At 40.0% G+C, this 18,940-nt stretch overlaps 1 protein-coding gene across 1 annotated transcript in view; it reads right to left on the bottom strand.

Moving 5' to 3' along the window:
• LOC104942881 (calpain-9) overlaps positions 1-12,366 on the bottom strand; it is a 22,901-nt gene extending 10,535 nt beyond the window's left edge. Inside the window, exons 1-8 of the mRNA XM_010768187.1 lie at positions 12,267-12,366; positions 11,530-11,648; positions 11,064-11,197; positions 7,443-7,614; positions 6,274-6,345; positions 5,793-5,884; positions 4,946-5,020; positions 3,359-3,516 (exon numbers count right to left, since the gene is read on the bottom strand). Coding sequence (XP_010766489.1) covers positions 3,359-3,516; positions 4,946-5,020; positions 5,793-5,884; positions 6,274-6,345; positions 7,443-7,614; positions 11,064-11,197; positions 11,530-11,648; positions 12,267-12,366 — 922 coding nt within the window. The remainder of the gene's footprint in view (positions 1-3,358; positions 3,517-4,945; positions 5,021-5,792; positions 5,885-6,273; positions 6,346-7,442; positions 7,615-11,063; positions 11,198-11,529; positions 11,649-12,266) is intronic.
• Positions 12,367-18,940: the final 6,574 nt, after the last annotated feature.

Below are 18,940 nucleotides of genomic sequence, written 5' to 3'. Positions count from 1 at the left end.
GACTGTATGGTGTTTGGAGAAATGACACAATCAATGGCCCATTAATTGTACTTCTATAAACTAGAATCTTGTCGGTGCCTGAAGAAATTCACACTGGCTAAACCGGAGTCAGGTCTAATGATTAGTGCCTTTTTTTGCGAGCCCGTTTTTTTGCGATTTTTATTAAAATTGCTACTAGGTTATTTGTTAAACAAAACCACTAGTCTGAGGATAAACAGGAACCATAGAACGCGACCTTTATCTAGAGAGCCATGAAGCCCATGAAGATTGATCCTTCACAAATTATTTTCATCTGCGTCTGCTGTATTAATAAAGCTGCCACGTGTTTTCAAATTCAAGTTAAGGCACTATCTGTGCCAGAACATGTAAACATATTCTTTCCATTTGCAGTATTTTATTTTTAAAAGTGTTCCAGAAAGACTGCATCAATTATGCTATATCTATAATAATATCAATATTGTGTATTAACTTCAATCAAAGTCAATTTAAAGTGGACGCTATCTAGTGCTTATATTGAATAATATAGTGTAGGACCGATACCCATAAGGCATATTTATTACTTTTTATTTTTCAAAATACCAAACGAGATCATGCATTTTAAGCCATTTCCTCATTTTCTCAATTGAACACTGTCCTTTGCATCATGGGCCTGATTCTGTGAGAACAGCACCATTCTACAGGCCTGGCATATGTTACTACAGCGCTCTCCACGCTTTCCAACGGCGCCAATGTCCCCGTGGCTGTCTCCCTCCGATTGGTGGAGTTGGACCAATAGCCCGTAGCGGCACTTCTGTGACGTCATAGAAGTGTTCCAAATCAGGATCAGTCTGTATCAGATCCGGTTGCAGCCCTTTTTTAAGACGATTTGGGTATGGACAGAAAGAGAGGAGTTGTGTTTTTCTGACACTTGGCTGAGTTCCCTGGAACACCGGGCGGACACATATTTACATGCCATATACAAGACGTTACAAAAGTGCATTTTGCATGACAGCGTCACCTTTAAATTAGCGGGCAAGACTTCCAAGGTGTAAAAATGCTGCTGCCGGACTACTGACTGGAAGTACTGCTACTATCCTCTTAAAATACTCTGTCCAACAATATTAGTCTCATGAAGAAAGGTGCTGATTCAAAATAGCAGAGAAACATGCATTCTTGTTCTCAGGAGGGGACATTGACAGAGGAGTACTCAAAAGGTACACAGTAAGTACTTCATAGTACTTGTGAGAGTAGTTTCACTACAGCCTACTGAGTCCAACAGGATCGATCTCACGAAGAACTACTGGCAGAAAAAATAATAACAAACTCGAGAGACGGCTGAGTGACCGCAGTGCAGAATCGCTGTATAGTTGAAATCTCCTAACAATGTTGTCCATTTTAGACACAGGCCTATTATATCTACAGCCCTTAATAACATTCATTTTCTGGGCTCAATATGTGTCTTGGCTGTTTTCGTTGTGAAAACAAATGGACCGTAGATACACGGATTGACCGTCCTTATCTGCGCTCTTATTTTGAAAGACAACTTCCGGTAGCAGAATATGGAAAAACTGGGTTTTTTGTTTCTGTTTTCTAGTGATTTTATTTTTTGTTTTGAGAAGTAGAAAATGAAAATCATCCCGTTTTTTAAGTTTAGTAAATCCCTTTTTGACCATGATAAAGAAAAACGCCTCGTATTTCAATTTTGGTTTTTCAATTTTAAAACGAAAATCAAATATCGAGTCGTTTTTTGTTTTTGATTTTCCATTTGTGAAAAGAAAATCCAATGACCAAAACATACACTGACCGATGAGTTATTGTTATTACAACGTGACTTCACTATTATTGAACAACTCCTTTTATTGTGTCCTTTTATTGGGTTAAGTACATTGTCAGAATAAGTGAGAAATGGATGTAACTTCTGTTAGACAGCTATCATACTGAAGAAATATTGACGGTGAATGTATGCGATATGTATGGCATTCCTAATTTATATTTTTATTACATTAACTGTGAATGTCCTTAATTTTATAACAAATAAAATAAAATAACAAAATATTTTTGTGTAGGTGTTTGAGACGTTTATGACTCGCGCATGCACGAGGCAAATCGGGCAGCCGTCTAGACGTGTAATGTCCTATTGGAGTTGCCTATGGAGTTGTCCAATATGGCGGACCATCTCGCACATGCGTAGTGCGGATCGGGTAGTGACATTCGCCGCGTGTTTGTTTTACAAAAAATGGCGAAGCAAATTAAGTTGTTTGAATGTGGGGTAAAAAGTTCAGCCAACCCGTCAACATCTCAAACGAATGTTCAAAGTGATTCAACTGAAAAAGCGCAAGGTGAATCCGAACCTTATCCGAACTAAAAGCAAAGAGGAATGTTGTCCATTCACTTCCGGTAAAAGTTCCTTCAAAATAAGAGTCCCGATCATATTACTACCAAAATAAAAGTGCAAAACGAAAACGTTACCATAGGAAAATATTGGCATAAAAATATAATCACTTCTATAAAAAGGTAACACGTTTTAAATATAGTTAGACATATTAAAGGTAATTTACAGCATTAATAATTAATATCTAATTCTTAACTGTGAATGTTTTTCATTTATTTAACATTAGAAATGTATTAGTCTGGCCAATGACAGAACCACAATCAATGGTGAAGGGCCAATGGATCTATGGTGGGGGTCAGCACAAAGGTCAAGAAAACCCACATTTGAAAGGAAGACAACGGATGACCAAGAAACTAGTGACTTGCTCAATTCCTTTTTGGGGGATCTGTGAAGAACATGACAACAGCTGCACTACTGGTGTTTTGTATACCAGCAATTGAGGGTGGACAAGTTTACTACCACTTTAGTTTCAAATAAGTGCGTTAATTAGTTATTGTAAAGCATTTGAACATTCTTTTGTGTCACATGTTCATTATTAAGTTGATGTATAACTGTATAGTATCTTAATTATTTAAAATATAAGGTGACTAAAAATGGCAACCGTATTTTCAGTTTTGGCAACCAAAAGCTGATGCCTGGCAACCACTTTTAAAAGTTAGCGTTGAGCCCTGCAGCTTTGTCACTCATTTGGTCAGATATTCAAGTCTTTTTAACCTGTTGTAGTCTAAAATATACATTTGAGGTTTTTTTTATATTTTTACATTTTGCGAAATTTATATTTTGAACTTTAGGGCTCCCATGCAATTGTGATGTAAGTATTTTAAATCATTTCCCAATTGAATTGACAGAAAAGTTTCATGATATTTACTGTTACCTTGATGTTAGTAAGAATGTGTTATTTATTATTTCGATTGGACATTCTTTGGTACAAACACCCAGAACAATAAAACCCAGACACGTTGCATCATTGATCACCACATGTCTTACCTTCTTTGGCAGAGCCTCCTGCTGAGATGTAAGGCACCCAGTTCCCATGATGCATTATGCTGCACCACGGCACGCTGGATCCCCGTTCATCTATAGGTTCAGTCAGGTGACACACCTCCAGCGTCTCAAAGTTCTGCTGGAAGTCCGACACCAACATCCTGAGGGAGAGGAGAAAGATCCAGGTGAGTTACAAACAAGCTAAAATGTATGGCTGCCATGAAATCTCAATACGTTGAAGAAAGAGACAGAAAACACAGAATACAGAAACTGCAGCGAGAAGCTCACACCACAACAGAAGATCTTTTCCAAGTGATGCACATGCCTGGGACACACGTGTTGTCGCCATGGTCTGGGGTATGCTGTTTTGCTTATAATTAGCCTGCTTAGTCACTTAACCTGATGACATACACACATTTCATTTTGAAACAGGCTAACATCAGCTGAACGTAGATACTTTTTCAACAGTCACTAAGTAACAATAAGGGTTGAATAATTCAATTGTTGAAGGTAAATATGTTTCACTTTGACAGTTTAATTCCACAGCCAGTTTCACAGATTATTATTATTTGAATTGGTAGGCTTATGATAAGTAAAAGGTTAATGCTTAATTTCATTAATTAATTTCACCATTAAGCTCTCAGGGCCACCGTACACATATGTGGTTTGATCTTTTAAAACTTGAAGGACACACCCCTCCAAACATACAGAATATAAATAAACCAGAAAAGTTATATTTGTTAAACTAATTCTTCATTTTTATTATATCTACTTGGACAGCAGTAGTGTAGTTCACCTACAATATAACTGAAGTTCAACCGCAGTTAGAAATGTTAAACTCATCTCACCTGAGCAGGGACTTGAACCCTGGCTGTACCCTCAGAATAGTAGCGCATTGGTCTATATATTTTTAGTTATGAATGATAGTGTAAACTACATGTTAGTAGCTTAATCCCTCTGCTGTTGATACTATCTACATCTAGTCATTTAAAACTTGTCTCGCCTGAACAGGGACTTGAACCCTGGACCCTCAGATTAAAAGTCTGATGCTCTAGCTATCCAGGCTCTATTACTGACATGTTGTAGTAACTTAAAGAGTTCACATTACTAAATTACTTTGCTATAGTCATCAAATGTATGTATTGGGAACAGGGTCTGAACACTGAGCTATCCAGACTGTCAAAACCCTGGGAGAGTAAAGGTAAATTATTAAAGTGTCCCATCAATCTTGTAAGTGTGATTCTGGCCACATCAAATTAAATCATGCAGATTCAGCAGAATTTTTTCTGGTCAGTTCCTCATAGAAAGTTGAATCTCTAAGTGAAAAAAGGTGAAATAAAAACAGTTTTGTAAATAATGACATAGGGTCTGTTTGAACAAAAAGCAAGTGCCACAATAACCTGGATCAAACCTTATATGTACTCTCTTAAACAGAGGGGAATAAGCAGCATATAACGTCATGGAAAAGCCCAATTGTGTTCCTTGTTGATCTTCTTGTGGTTGGGCCTCACATGTCAGGGTGTTTTGTTTCATGTTTGCAGAAGGCGGACAGTCAGAATCAGCAGTGTGTGTTCAGAAGCACACACTCACCAGAACTCCCCGTCCTCCCGCCTCACTCTCTGCAGCCTGCTCTGCTCCTCCACGCTCACTGATTTCCACTCAGGACTGCACAGATCGATCACAAACAGAGAGGGGAGATATTTATCTATATGTACAGAATATACAGCAGTACAATATGTATTTCCAATTAGAGGTGTTGATAAATGAGGTTAAAATGTACACACGCCTATCTGCTGCTTGGTGTCCTTATCATGATTGTGTGAAATATATTTATTTATATTCAGATGTTTACCTGACTGTGAGTTATTGTGTGCATTACAAAGCATAACTTTAACCTATACCTCGGGAAGACTGAGGCAGGCAGAGAGACACAAATGTACAGCAGCTAACAATTCCATGTAGCTTAAGATGGAGACATTCTATTAAAGAAGCCCAATTATGCTTTTTGGCGTTTTCCCTCTCCTGTAGTGTGTTATATAGGTTTGTGTGCATGTACTGTATGTGTGCTCTGGTTTCAGACAGAGGGTGAAAAGAGGTGCTGCAGCACAGGCAGTATGAGAAAAATAAAGAGCTTTTTAAACATTAAAGCATGGAGACATGTCACAGTAGAGACACTGAATACTGATATACTCTTTAAAGTAGAGAGACTACATACTGATATACACCTGGAACATCAGCAGGAGAGGACTCTTTAAAGTAGAGACACTACACACTGATATTGACCTGAAAATCAGCAGGAGAGGACTCTTTAAAGTAGAGACACTACACACTGATATTGACCTGAAAATCAGCAGCAGAATAGGGCTCCTTAAATGCTGCATGTTGACTCCTTCATAAACACGTTTTACTTGACAGCTGTAAACCTGTATGTACCAACCCTTGCATGTCACTCCAGGGCCCCTCCCACTCGGTGTTGCCCCAGGGGTTGAGGAGTCTTACTAAATCTACTGTGCCGTGTGCTGTCTGGACCTGGCAGAGGAGGAGGGAAACAGACAGAGAATGTTGAGAGCAGTGGGAGGAACATGGCGCTCCAATCACCCTCACAACTCTTTAAAGGAGCTGGACCCAGATTCAGAGCATAGCTTAAACAAGGACCCCACACACACACACACACACACACACACACACACACACACACACACACACACACACACACACACACACACACACACACACACACAGAGTGTGACTTCACTCTCTGCTCAGGGCGTTGGTACATTACTACACTAAATATAGTGTTTTGTAGAGAGTATAATAAGAGTTATTAAGACCTGAATGTTTGTAGCAACAATTATTATTGATGGTTATACTATTTAACGTAGAGTTAAGATGATCTAAATGTTCTCATCTTCTCTTACCCTCTCTACTGCAGTCAGAGAGTAGGCATGTCTGAACATGATGCCTAGTTCATTCTTCTGCTCCAAAGGACCCTGCAGAGAAACACACATCCGCCCACAGGAGAACAAGGCATTAGTGACTCACAGTAAACCTTCAATAGCAACATGTTGCGCTGCAGTGTGTCCCGGCCAGTGCTGGGGTAGATACTCAACAAAAAGTAATGCATTACACATGACTAATTACTTTTAAAAAAACTACTACTAAGTTACTCACTGCTGAAAGTAATTAGTTACACTACAAGTTAAATTCATTTAGGACTACTCTAACATCATCTGAGATGCACCATAAATCACAGGACAAATAACAGTATAAAGTTAAACCTAATTTAAGCCCGGATCAGCACAAATCCTAAATCTGATAAGGACAACACTGAACACAGACCTCTGTTTCTGCTCTCTGTTTGAACATCAGCCTTAACATAACTTCACAGAAAAATGTCTGTCATACACCAACATCACTTAAAATAAGTTTTCCTTTCAACCATCTACCGCAAACATGAATTTGCTCAAAATATCAATAAATAAAATAAGAGTTTGGCCCGCATCAGAATATCAGATGGACAATGTCATTAACAGAGCAAACAGACTCACTTAGCTCACACTGCCAAACTGTGGCTTTACACTAGCTGTATCCCTCTTACTGGTCATGCTTATCAAAGAAGTGGTTAAACCCTTTATGTATACAGTCTATGGTTATATGGTTATACCTCATGAGGAGGAGTCTCTCAAATAGTTAGTCTGACAATCTGTTCCTCCTCGGGTCCAACACAAGACGGCGCAGGCTGAAGAGACTCTCAACTGGTGCCCTACAGGGTGTCGCTGTATCAAATCTAACTGCTATAGTATACATTTGGGGTTCTGCTGTTTTCCTCATCTTTGAACCTTTGCGCTTAGTAACCTCCCGTCATGTCAGATGAGTGAAGCACTAGCACGCATGAAAAGGGACGTTTGATTTGTTTTTCTGTCCTCCCATTATGCAGACAGTTGAGGACCTTAAAAGTAATGCAAGTACGGTAACAAGATTGTTTCGTGCTTAGTAAATGTAATGTGATTACAGCAACGTCTTACTCTGTAGCGGGTTCCCCCCAACACTGGTCTGACAGATTAAACTAGCCCCCACGCTCTCGTACCTGGCAGTTGGCGCAGTTGATGAGCGCTCCTTTAGCCAGCAGCTGGCTGAGGAAGGCCGGGGGGTCTCTGGTCAGATGGGAAGCGGTCAAAGTCTCAGTCACCCCCCCCGTCATGTCCACCATTGCCTCATGAGGGAAGCCCATGTCCAGAGCTCTGTAGCCCCCTTTTACCCTGGGACACACACAGGTCAGACAGGCTACTGGACAAACAACGTCTGAATCAGCATTAAACAGGTCTTGCAAGAATGTGTTTCCTAAGAAAACCTGCCAATACATGAACACATAAATGAGTAAATCTGTTCCATCATTGAGGAATTACTTTTGAGTATGTATGATGTATGGTGGTGTATATAAGGTCTGTAGTCATTTTAAGGCCCTGACACACCAAACTGACACCAAAGAACACATCCCGACGAACACGACTGTTGTGTCGCCTCACGTCTCCTGCTTCTTGGCCAACAGTCGCACTGGAACACACCACAAAGACTTTAGCTGACGGCCAGGTAGCACGTGCGAACTGCGCATGCGTGAGTGGCAATAACTCTCCTTACCAGCAGGCGGCGGTAGTGTGTATTCGTCATTCAAAAGAGGCAACAACCGTTCAAGGATGCTAAGTCATCGAGTGCCGCCGAAGGACTGTTCCAATCTCCAGCATACTTGGAATTCCACCGAGGCTGCGTCCTNAAAAGATGCTATTAATGACCAGAAACACATTTTCAAAAGTTTTTATATCCCACATGCAGTTCACTGTAAAGCCACTTGGTGGAGGTGTTGGGTCAAACATGAACAGTTTTAAGAAAGAAAAAAACAAAGACCAGTTCTGAGAATACAAATTCCTAGTACAGTGGTAGATGTTCAGGTTGATAAATAATATTTTCCACAAAAAAAGTAATATATTACACTACTTCGTTACTCTAGTCTCTACATAAAGCTTCACACTGGAACACACCGCAAAGACTTCAGCCGAGCACGTACGAACTGCGCATGCGTGAGTGGCAATAACTCTCCTTACCAGCAGGCGGCGGTAGTGTGTATTCGTCATTCAAAAGAGGCAACAACCGGAAGACAGAGAAGAAGAACAGACTACGTGATTCACGTAGCCTGTTCTTCTTCTCTGTTTTCCGGTTGTTTTCTATTTGTTTATATCTGTGTGTGTTAGCTTCACCTTAGCATGTGTTCTTTGCAGGTGTGTTGAGGTTTGATTATGCCTGATTTTAGTAAGTAAGGAAGTAACGCGTGTCGGGGCAATGTTAGTAACTGNGCGGACTGTGTGGAATAAACGAAAGTACCGGTAAGGTACGCAGCCCAGCCGTCAGCCGGTTTAATTTAGGAGACTAACCGACAAGCGATCGCTTAGTTACGTACTCTCGCGGTTGCTTCACTCCCTGCATTTGTTTGCGAAATTCTTCGTGCTTCTTAACAGAGGCGTTCGTTGTGAGGTTACCGACTATCGAGGTCATGGCGTGTCCTGTACAAAAGCTACCGTGCTCTCCCTTTTACCTTGCGTGGCGATAAACAACAACAATATAGTGCCACCACACCAAATTGAGTTTGGGCGACAGGGCACGCTTCGTCGTCCGACTAACGAAAACGGCCAAAATCGGCTTGGTGTGTCCGGGCCTTTAGAGAGGAACAGTATTTAGAGATGTAAGGAGATGTCACATGTTTAAACCTGCTTACTCTACAGCCCTGGAGAAGACACCTGATAAACATCTGATTTTTGTGACTACTAGGCTTAGTTTTGGCAATTCTAATATAACTGATAACTTTTCAATTGTGAAACCTGAAAGTCAAAATCATGAATTAATGGGAAAAGTTGAAAGACAGGAAAGTGATCCAAGTGCTGGGTCAGATAGTAGCTACAGTACAGTTCTGCTGGTTGATAACGTTTAGGAAAATGTCAAGGCATTTAATGGCGCATTCACACCTCAGCGCGGAGCTCGCTTTAAGCATGCCGAGCCGTGCGGGGCCTGTTTTTGGTTGCGCTTACACTTGGCCTAGTTCCGGCCCGGGGCTACTTTTTCAACTTTTTTCTGGCCCGACTAAATCGTGGTTCTATCGAGGCCAACAAACAGGGCTGAGTCGGGCTGAGTTTGCTAAACTAGAGAGAGAATCGCTGTCAAGNGAGTTTCACCGCGGCTGTCAGCTGTGTTTACTCGCATCATTCAAACAAGACGCGCTGGCTTGGAGGCTACAACTACAACAAAATGAACATATTTTACCGTGATTTAATTGTAATTCACGTTTCAAAATGATGCCGAAGTAACAACATACTGATACCGGTTAGTAAAAACCATGAATTAATGCTTTGACAAGTCTGCAAACAGACGGCAGGCGAAAAATCTTTTAAAATGCGTGTTTTCTAAATGGAGCTTGGCTAAGCTAACGTTATATATGCTCCGACCGTCCACACTCACAACAACGACTGTATTCGCCATGAGACAGACAGTATGTGGTTTGTACTTGTTTAACTTTTGTCTAGTTTCTGAACAGATATGAAGAGCTGTGAGCTCTGAGTGCTAAGAGCTAACGGCTGTGTTGTTTTTTGGGGCGCTCATTGAAGATGACGTCACGGCTCCGCCTACACTGCGTTACTATAGATACTACCCCAGTTCCTAAACTGTAATGTGAGCGCAGCATTAAAGTGAGCCGGGCCTAATAAGGCCTAACCAAACCGAGCGAGGCCGAGCGAGGCCGAGCGAGGCCGAGCGAGGCCTGCAGTGTAAATGCGCCATAAGAGACAGATCAACAGGGAGATAATTAGAAGGTTTTCAATTACAGACAGGTGAAAGGGCTGTGCACAATATAAAATAAATGTTCCACACCATCTGCATTTCTTAGACCTCTTTGCTGTTTTTCTGTTGGGGAACAAGCAAGTGTGTGCAGGTAATATCAAGTCAGCAGCAAAGTATCTGTGCAAAGAGTGGTCAGGATAGCCCTTAAGATAATGCTAGCTGAAGTTGGACCATATTTAATGTCGACTTGCAGAAATTCATCTTTAAAAACATCCTTATTGGTGATCTAACTGGTACCTGTTGGATGGACCTTTAATCATTTTAAATAACTATGTGACTCCTTCAAACTTGTGCCAAATCCTGAATCCCAAAATGAATCTACCTAATCTATCTAATATATTTGCTTATGGAATTAATTACACTCTTGGAGGGAATGGGCTAGAGCAACAACATGCTACACAAACTGGCTTTTGTGAATAAACACAATTTAGGAAACATGTCAAATGCAGATTACAGTAAAGCTTTGCCCTACAGGCTGCAGTGAGCAAAACTATTGAGCCAAACAGACAGCATGCCGATGGATACGCTTCATAACGTTTATTCTGAGGTCGTCCACTGAGACGTGTCATTAGCTGTGTTTACCATGTGAGACGTTTTGCAGAGTAGATTTTAATATGACTTGATTACAACTTAATATCTGGCCTGTCGCGGTGCCATAGCAGCCTTTATTACATCTTTCCATAATAAAAAAGGTGTCTTCAAATGCACATCTGAAAATGCTTCACAACCCAAGGGGTGTTATTAGCCTCACTTTTCAATTAAGTAAGGGTTGATCATATTTAGCAGATTATTCCCCCCCACACACACACTGGTTGCAGGGACTCACTTGGCATAGGCCTTCTCCAGCAGGGAGCTCCAGAACTCGTGTCTCTCTGGAGAGCTGAGGTAGATCAGACTGTTGTCCTGAGTAGGCAACCGGTCGTCTACCTTCACCTCCTCCCACTGACCATACTGCCAGAACTGAACAGGGGGGGGTATTTAGTCTTGTCAGTGCAATGTGTGTAATTCACATTTAAATAATAAATACAAAATGTTAGGTTGAACTTAATATTATTACTTTCTACTAACTTAATACAGTTATGTGAAATGTGTTGATATTGTTTTCAGTGTAGCCTGCATACATCAACCTTTTCAGGTCCATTTGAAATCTAATTTGTCAGTTTATTTTTGTCATTGTCTTTGATTATTTTAAACTGTTTCACAATCTCACTGTAGGTAAACATTGTTCTTGAGAATAGGAGTTCTTCAGTCCTGCACTGACAGCAGGATGCCAGGTTAACGTTTGTGATTACCTTGAAGGTGAAGCAGCCGCTGTATCCTTCTTGGAAGCTCTGTTCTAGAGGCATGACCTTTTTGAGCAGGGAGCGGTGCACGGAGAGAGAGGCGATGGCAGAAAGTAACCAGCAGTCATCTGAGGACAGGAGGTCAGGTTTTGTCAACAAATATTGTCTGAACCTGTTCATAAGCCCTGTGGATCCTCCTTATAAAGTTGTCTCTTTAGCTTCCTGTTTCCCATAATCCATTGTGCACTGGCAAACCTTTGAAATAACGTAGTTAAAACACTCAACTAAATTAATAAAATATATTTCTAGTCTTTTACATTTCAATGACGAAATGTTACATATAATACTTTTAAATCTATTGCAACGTAATTGTCACAATGTCACACATGTAATGCAACAAAAAATAATCCAGTATCCTGGTTTGATAATACACCAATGGTGTATTTGTATAATGCTTCCTGCAGCAGACTCACAACTTTCTCTATTTCTTTCTTATTCAGTTTCTGTTATGACAAGGGCATTTCAATATGGGGATGAATAAAGGTCCATCTTATCTTATCTCATCTTATATCAAATGAACCCACCTCAATTAACAAAAATACGAATGAATACAGAATTATAACTGTTTTAATGGGCTAGGGTTAGGGTTAGGGTTTCCCTTTGTGTTATGGGAAAGCCTTCCCTCATGCGTTGTGTGCTCTGGATGAAGTATCCTGTGTGTTGTGTTCCCCTGCAGCTCTACTCACTGAGTTTTCCCTGGCGGAAGTCCAGGCGCGTAGCTCCGTTAACAATGAACTGCGGAGACGCACAGAGCTCCTGCAGAGCGACAGGCGATTGGTTGATCATTAAGAGGAGGAGGAGAGAGAGGAAACGAAAGAGAAGAGATTAGAGTGGGTGGAGAGGGACAGACAAATTATGCAAATAAAACAGGACCTATATAGCGTGTCAGAACAGCACCACAGTTAGCAGCAGATTATCTTTCAGAGCAATGAGGCAGAAACCTGGCCCACTACCTGACGTCTGGAGAAACTCAGCAGAGTCAGGGCTGAAAGTTTATGATTATTCCAAATGTTGAACGATTTGAACTTTTCAACCCATAAACAACCTATACAACAAAGGGTCCATCTAATAATGCCACATTACCCATCAATATACGTATCTATATACAGATACAATGCATTTTTATTTATATAAGCACCGCCGTGTGTTTTATGAGACCAGCGCTTAGAGAAATCCCTCAAACTGATGCTCAGAAAGTTGTTCACTGGTTCCCCTGCAGAGTGAAACCTTCAAAGTATTCCCCATTTATTATTTATTTATCTTACCAGGCTCCAAAATACTTCAGGTTCAAAAAGCTGCCAAAACTGCCCATTGCCGAATACAAGTCGATGAACTGTCATTTAAGTCATTCAGACCAAAAAATGCCCTTAGCATTTTCTTTGTAAAAAGCTTTTTAAAAAGTTGAACAGCAGCAGCAAGAGACCTAGAAAAAGGTTCATTATTGTTGATATTATCATTACTATTCCAGTTCAGCAGGATTGGCATGAACTGTTCCTGGAGAAGAGTGGTGCTGTCTAACAAAAACTTACAGCACCATATTTAACATTCCTGCCTACGACCAAGATAGTTATATAGTGTCTTTAAGGTTCACTTTATGTTGGGTAATCCGATTACTGCTACTACTGCTGTGTCCTGGTTTTAACTGGAGTGTGTGTTGGTGAAAAGTGGCATTAAACGAGCTTGTTGAATAATAATAATAATACATAACATTTATAAAGCCAAGGACACCATTACACAACCTTCTTTATAAACGGTAAAACATGTATTTGTTTGTCTTTTTGTTGACAATTCATCGAGAGGCATCAGTCACTTTACCTTCATACTAGGACAGCTACCTGAACACACTGCAGTTTACACAAACATATTTGTTAGTGCATTTATTTGATTGAATCCCCACTGTACATCAGTCCACAGTATTGTACTGCATTTCTTTCAGTTATAAATATATCTATCTTATTCCTAAACTTTAACTTCTTCTTATTGTGATATTTTTACCCAAGATGCTTTTCTTTTTAAATCTGATTTTATATTGGAGAAAGAGACCCAAACTATCCAACTGCAATATTGGGTTGTGTTTATGACACATTTAGACAAATAGCCAGGACCACATACACATTTCATTTTCTTAAATAAAATAAAATAATTTCCTACCAGAAAAAAAGAAATAGCAAACTTTATTTGTTTTGAAAATGATATTTGGTTTACACTTTATTCATCAAACAAGTGGCTGTGTGATGGTATGGTAGCACCTGAAGGCAGAGCTCGGATCTTGGATAATGTTTTATAATAAAATAATTTAAATTCATTCTTTGTAAAAGAAAAAAGGATTGAGGTTCCTGTTTGTACACCATGATCGCCTCCGTTGAAGATCCCCCAAAGGTGTCAAGTATAATGTTTCAGGTCAGATTATACTTTCTATTATTGTAGTGACCACGATATCCATTTGTTTTTTGTCCTTTGTTTGTAATTCACTCGTGGGGCTGACCGACGAATAGACGCTTGTAATTTGAGAGAAAAAATATAAATGTCCAGATGCGATTGAAAAGTAAGATAATTAGTAAATAAACGTTTTTTAAAGAAACTATTTTTCATATAAACTGATATTTCAATGTTAAAGCACAATAAAGAACCAAGCTGTGACGCTCCCAACCAGCAAGGTCTAAAAACTGTTTGCTTCAGTCAGCCACACCAGTAGGCTGCAGCACCTCTCCTTTTATGCTGCAGCATCTCGACCTGCAGAGTAACGCCCTCAAATAATAAATAAATAATATACACCATAGAATCTCAGGTTATACTCTAAAAATATAAGATACTATAATCTAAGGAAATGGCTCTTTCATAACCGGCCTCTAATTGTATTTTTGGAGTACCACAAAGACAATTATCAAATATACATTTAAAAAAATGGAGCCTACAGTCAGGATTTCTATTCATTTCATGAATCCAGTCATCTATCAATATGTGTTGTGTGGTGTTACTCATCCTGTCTACATGATATCGGACAGGGCCACCATGTTAAATTGCTTTAATAAGCATTTTGTGTCCTGTGGCTCTCCGTTTGACTCTGTCACTAACTGCTTCTGTGAACACCCCAATCTGTGACTCTGAACAGTGTGGTCTGGAAAACCCTTTCAGTTTTACTCCTTTTACTGTTAATGTTGTTCATGAAGCTTTAACCAAGCTAGATCCTAAGAAACTCTCTGGTCCAGACAACGGAGAACCTTTCTTTTTAAAAATAGCTGCAGATTGTATTGCTCCACCTCTTACTTCTCTTTTTAACCTCTCCCTCAGCACAAATGCAATTCCAAAAGTATGGAAGTCAGCGTATGTCTTGCCTTTGCTAAAAGGAGGGGAGGGTTAGACTAGACTAGGTTTCTTTTTCAGAAACAAGTCCTGTTTCTCGCTTGAGGCCAGGAAAAGGCTAGTCACTGTGACCTTTTTACCTGTGCTGGACTNGATATAAGTATGTGATTAATATAGATATGAAATATAATATATAAAACCAAATATGTAATTTAGTGTGCTGGCGCGGTAGTCGGTTAGTATTAGCTCGACGCCGATGACTCTCACTTTGACTCATAGACGAGTTCGAGTCTCCAACGCGATCTGAAAAAGCGACCGGGCGAGTAAAACTGCCTGTCCCTAGCCTATTTAAAGGCAGTTTTAGGTAATAATGCAGCCAGACATCTGATGATGGTTTTTCATTTTAGTTCATGAAAACTGACCCACATGAAAAAACTCATTATGAACCAAATTTGAGGACAGACTCATTTGTTGTAATACATAAAGACGATAGAAACTATCTATTTTTAAATCGCAGAGAGTTCTTGATTTGACGTAAGAGTTAATGCAAATCGATCTTTGCATAAAGAGAGGGTGCAATGCAAGCGAATACTTGCTAGAGTTTATGCAATAAAAGATGTATAGAAACGCGTTAAATAACAGAACGAAAAATACTATTTACTTACTTATCAGTCAAATATTTTAATAGTAATATCGTCGGTGTGTGAAACTTTACAGTCTCCGCTAGAACATTAAAACGGTCGACAATGAGAGTACTCGTTCCGTCTTAAGTCTATTATCAAAATAGTACGGAGTTCTTCCGACGCACACAGCGAAATAACGTGGAGTTTGTAATTTTATGTTACGTCTCGAAATGCGACAAGAGACGATGAAGGAATTCTCTTTCTTGTCGATTTCTTCTAGAACCGAAGTCCGAACCTAGCTGGCGAAGTTTCTGTCAGCAACGCAAAGGGGTATTTTCACCCGCCCCCGACATTTCGACTGCATCTAGAATGAGAAGTTATAATAGTTTTGGTAAGATAAATAAGATTGCGATTTAAGTGTACGGTCAAAAAGATAGAAAAATGCAAATAAACAAAATAAAAGAAAGGTGACCCGCAGACGAGACTGAGCGAAGTAAGGAGGAAAAAAAAAGAAAGATAAGAGTAAAAATATATGAATAAGTAAAAAATATGAAAAGATTGGCATAAAAAAAACACTGCTCTAGGAGACATATGGCGCGTTTCCACTGCGTTTTTGGTTGCATTTCCACTTGGCCTAGTACCGGCTAGCGGGTCCTAATTCACAGTTTTTCTGGCCCCATAAAATCGTGGTTCTAGGGCCAGGAACAACCAGGCTGAGTCGGGCTGAGTATGCTAAACTAGAGAGAGAATAGCTGGCAAGGGGGCTACAACTACAACAAGATGAACATATTTGACCGTGATTTAATTGTAATACACGTTTCAAAATGATGCCGAAGTAACAACATACTGATAATGCTTTGACAAGTCTGCAGACAGACGGCAGGCGAAAAACCTTTTAAAATGCGTGTTTTCTAAATGGAGATTGGCTAAGCTAACGTTGTAAATGCTCCGACCGTCCACACTCACAACAACGGCCTATACAGACATAAATAAACCAGCGACTGTATTCGCCATGACACAGACAGTCTGTGGTTTGTACTCGTTTAACTTTTGTCTAGTTTCTGAACAGATATTAGGAGCTGTGAGCTCTGAGGGGTAACGGCTGTGTTGTTTTTCTGGGGCTCTCATTGAAGATGACGTCACGGCTCCGCCTACACTGCGTTACTATAGATACTACCCCTTTTCCTAAACTGTAATGGAAATGCGCCATAAAGTGAGCCAGTCGTAACGAGGCCTAGCCATACCGAGCGAGGCCGAGCGAGGCCGTGTAGTGGAAATGCGCCATAAGCACCAGGAAGGTCCTGCATTTTACTATCTGACTGAGATGACCACAATCATGTGTTGGAGAAGCCTTTCAGATGCATACAGATGATACCATTACATATAAAAGGACTTTGTCAGTTTCCTCACAGCTGTCATGTCATTAACGTAGCAGGACTGTTTAAAAACTAATTTTCAGAAAACTGTGTTAGTTTGCATTAAATTAAATTAATTTAAAGAATGAAATTGCAGTACTTAGTGTAGAGGGTGACAGAGCGCAATGTGTTGTGCCCTAAGCTATGATTCTAACCTTTAAGTAAGTGTGTGTTGTCAAGCAACAACATAACACAAAATAACACCAACGTATCCCTTTAGAAGCTAGATGCCTCTGGCTCAAGAACAAAACCCTTTCTTGACTTTTAAGACGACAGTACTAAGTGTTTTACACAGTTTATAGCTGTCACCATAGATACAGATTTGAAATTATTTAGTAAACTTTAACTTTTTCTCTCTTCATACTGTAGTTAATATATTATTATTACAGTGACCACAACAAACCCTCTTAAATACACCCTCCCCTCCATTCAGGACCAAAAGGTCTGCAGTTATACGTGGTTGGCCTGATAAAACAGTGTAATGTAACACTGAGGGTGCCAAGTTTAATAGATCATATGAGAAAAATAGGGTGTCATGTATAAAACATAGCAGCGTAGCATCCACAGTAAATGTACAAGTACAATGTTTGATATTGGGCCATATGAATAGACTTTGATTGATTGATGATTGAGGAAATATATGCACAACTAAATATATTCTGATTCATAAAAACATTGTATAGCTATTATCTGCAATATCCTTTAAGAAACCCCAAATCAACTTGGCAATGTGCACACATGGACCAGCCTCATATGGCGCCCTCCACATGACCACTTTAACCATAATCAATGCTTTATGTGCCTTTCCAGCGCACATAATCAAATGGATCGCATACTGGAGAACGGTCACATTACGCTTGATGTAGCTCCTGTAGTGCCAACATATAACGTTATGTGTTCAATGCAACAGTATACAACGGCCTAGTTTCTGTAGCCAAATGTGATTAATTTAGGAATAATTTTTTTAGCTAGTGGGATTCTGGGTAACGCAGCATCATGGCCACGACTCTGTCTTGCAACCTGTTATAGCTAGGGGTTGTTGATTCGGAAAATATATCGTGGCAAACTTCTTTGGAATACATTAAAGTATCAAGTCACCTCAAGTCAGAAGGCTCAAGTCAAAGTCCAGTCCAGAGTCATTGGTGTTCATGTCCAAGTTGAGTTGTAAGTGTTTTGTGATTTTGTCAAGTCGAGTCAAGTCATAAAATGTGTGACTCGAGTCTGACTCGAGTCCAGGTCACGGGGCTCGACTCCACACCTTTGGTAGTAAGTGATCGGCAGGTCCAGGTTACATGTAATATAATATTTTATTGTGTCTTTAGTAGGGATGTTTGTAGCCTTTATTTAACCAGGTGAAAGCCCCTTGAGATCAAAAGATCTCTTTTTCAAGGGTGACCTGCAGGACATTAGTTACACATGTAACATAAAAACAACAGAACAACAATAAGGATGACATACAACATAATGTACAGGGTACAGTTTACAAACTCTATTTACAGTGACAGGTACCATGAGTATCAAACAGCATGTCACCCAGCCGAGTTTTAAAATGATGCAGGGGAACCAAAGTGCTCCGTTTTAAACATGTTTGCAGACTGTTCCAAGTTAGTGGAGCTGCACAGCTCACAAGCTTTCTTCCCTAAGACAGTCCTAGCACTTGGCACATTTTAATAAAACAACATCATGAGATCTCAGGCAATAAGTACTTTCAATTTGTCGAGAGATCAGAGCAGATATAAAAAGGTAGTTTACCCAACATGGCTTTATAAATGAACATGTACCAATGACTGAGCCTCCGTACAGTTAGTGAAGGCAGACCTGCCTTGGCATACAGTGTGCAGTGATGAGTAAGTGCTTTACAGTTAGTAACAAATCTCAGAGCACTGTGATAGGCGGCATCTAACTTTTCCAGGCAATGGGCAGGTGCATTCATATAGATCAAATCACCATAGTCCAGCACAGGTAAAAAGGTCACAGTGACTAGCCTTTTGCTGGCTTCAAATGAGAAACAGGACTTGT

Source organism: Notothenia coriiceps, unplaced genomic scaffold (assembly GCF_000735185.1).
Source record: "Notothenia coriiceps isolate Sejong01 unplaced genomic scaffold, NC01 NC01_scaffold00005351, whole genome shotgun sequence".
Lineage (NCBI taxonomy): Eukaryota > Metazoa > Chordata > Actinopteri > Perciformes > Nototheniidae > Notothenia > Notothenia coriiceps.
Note: the sequence above shows the minus strand (reverse complement) of the source record. Positions and strands in the feature narration are given on the sequence as shown.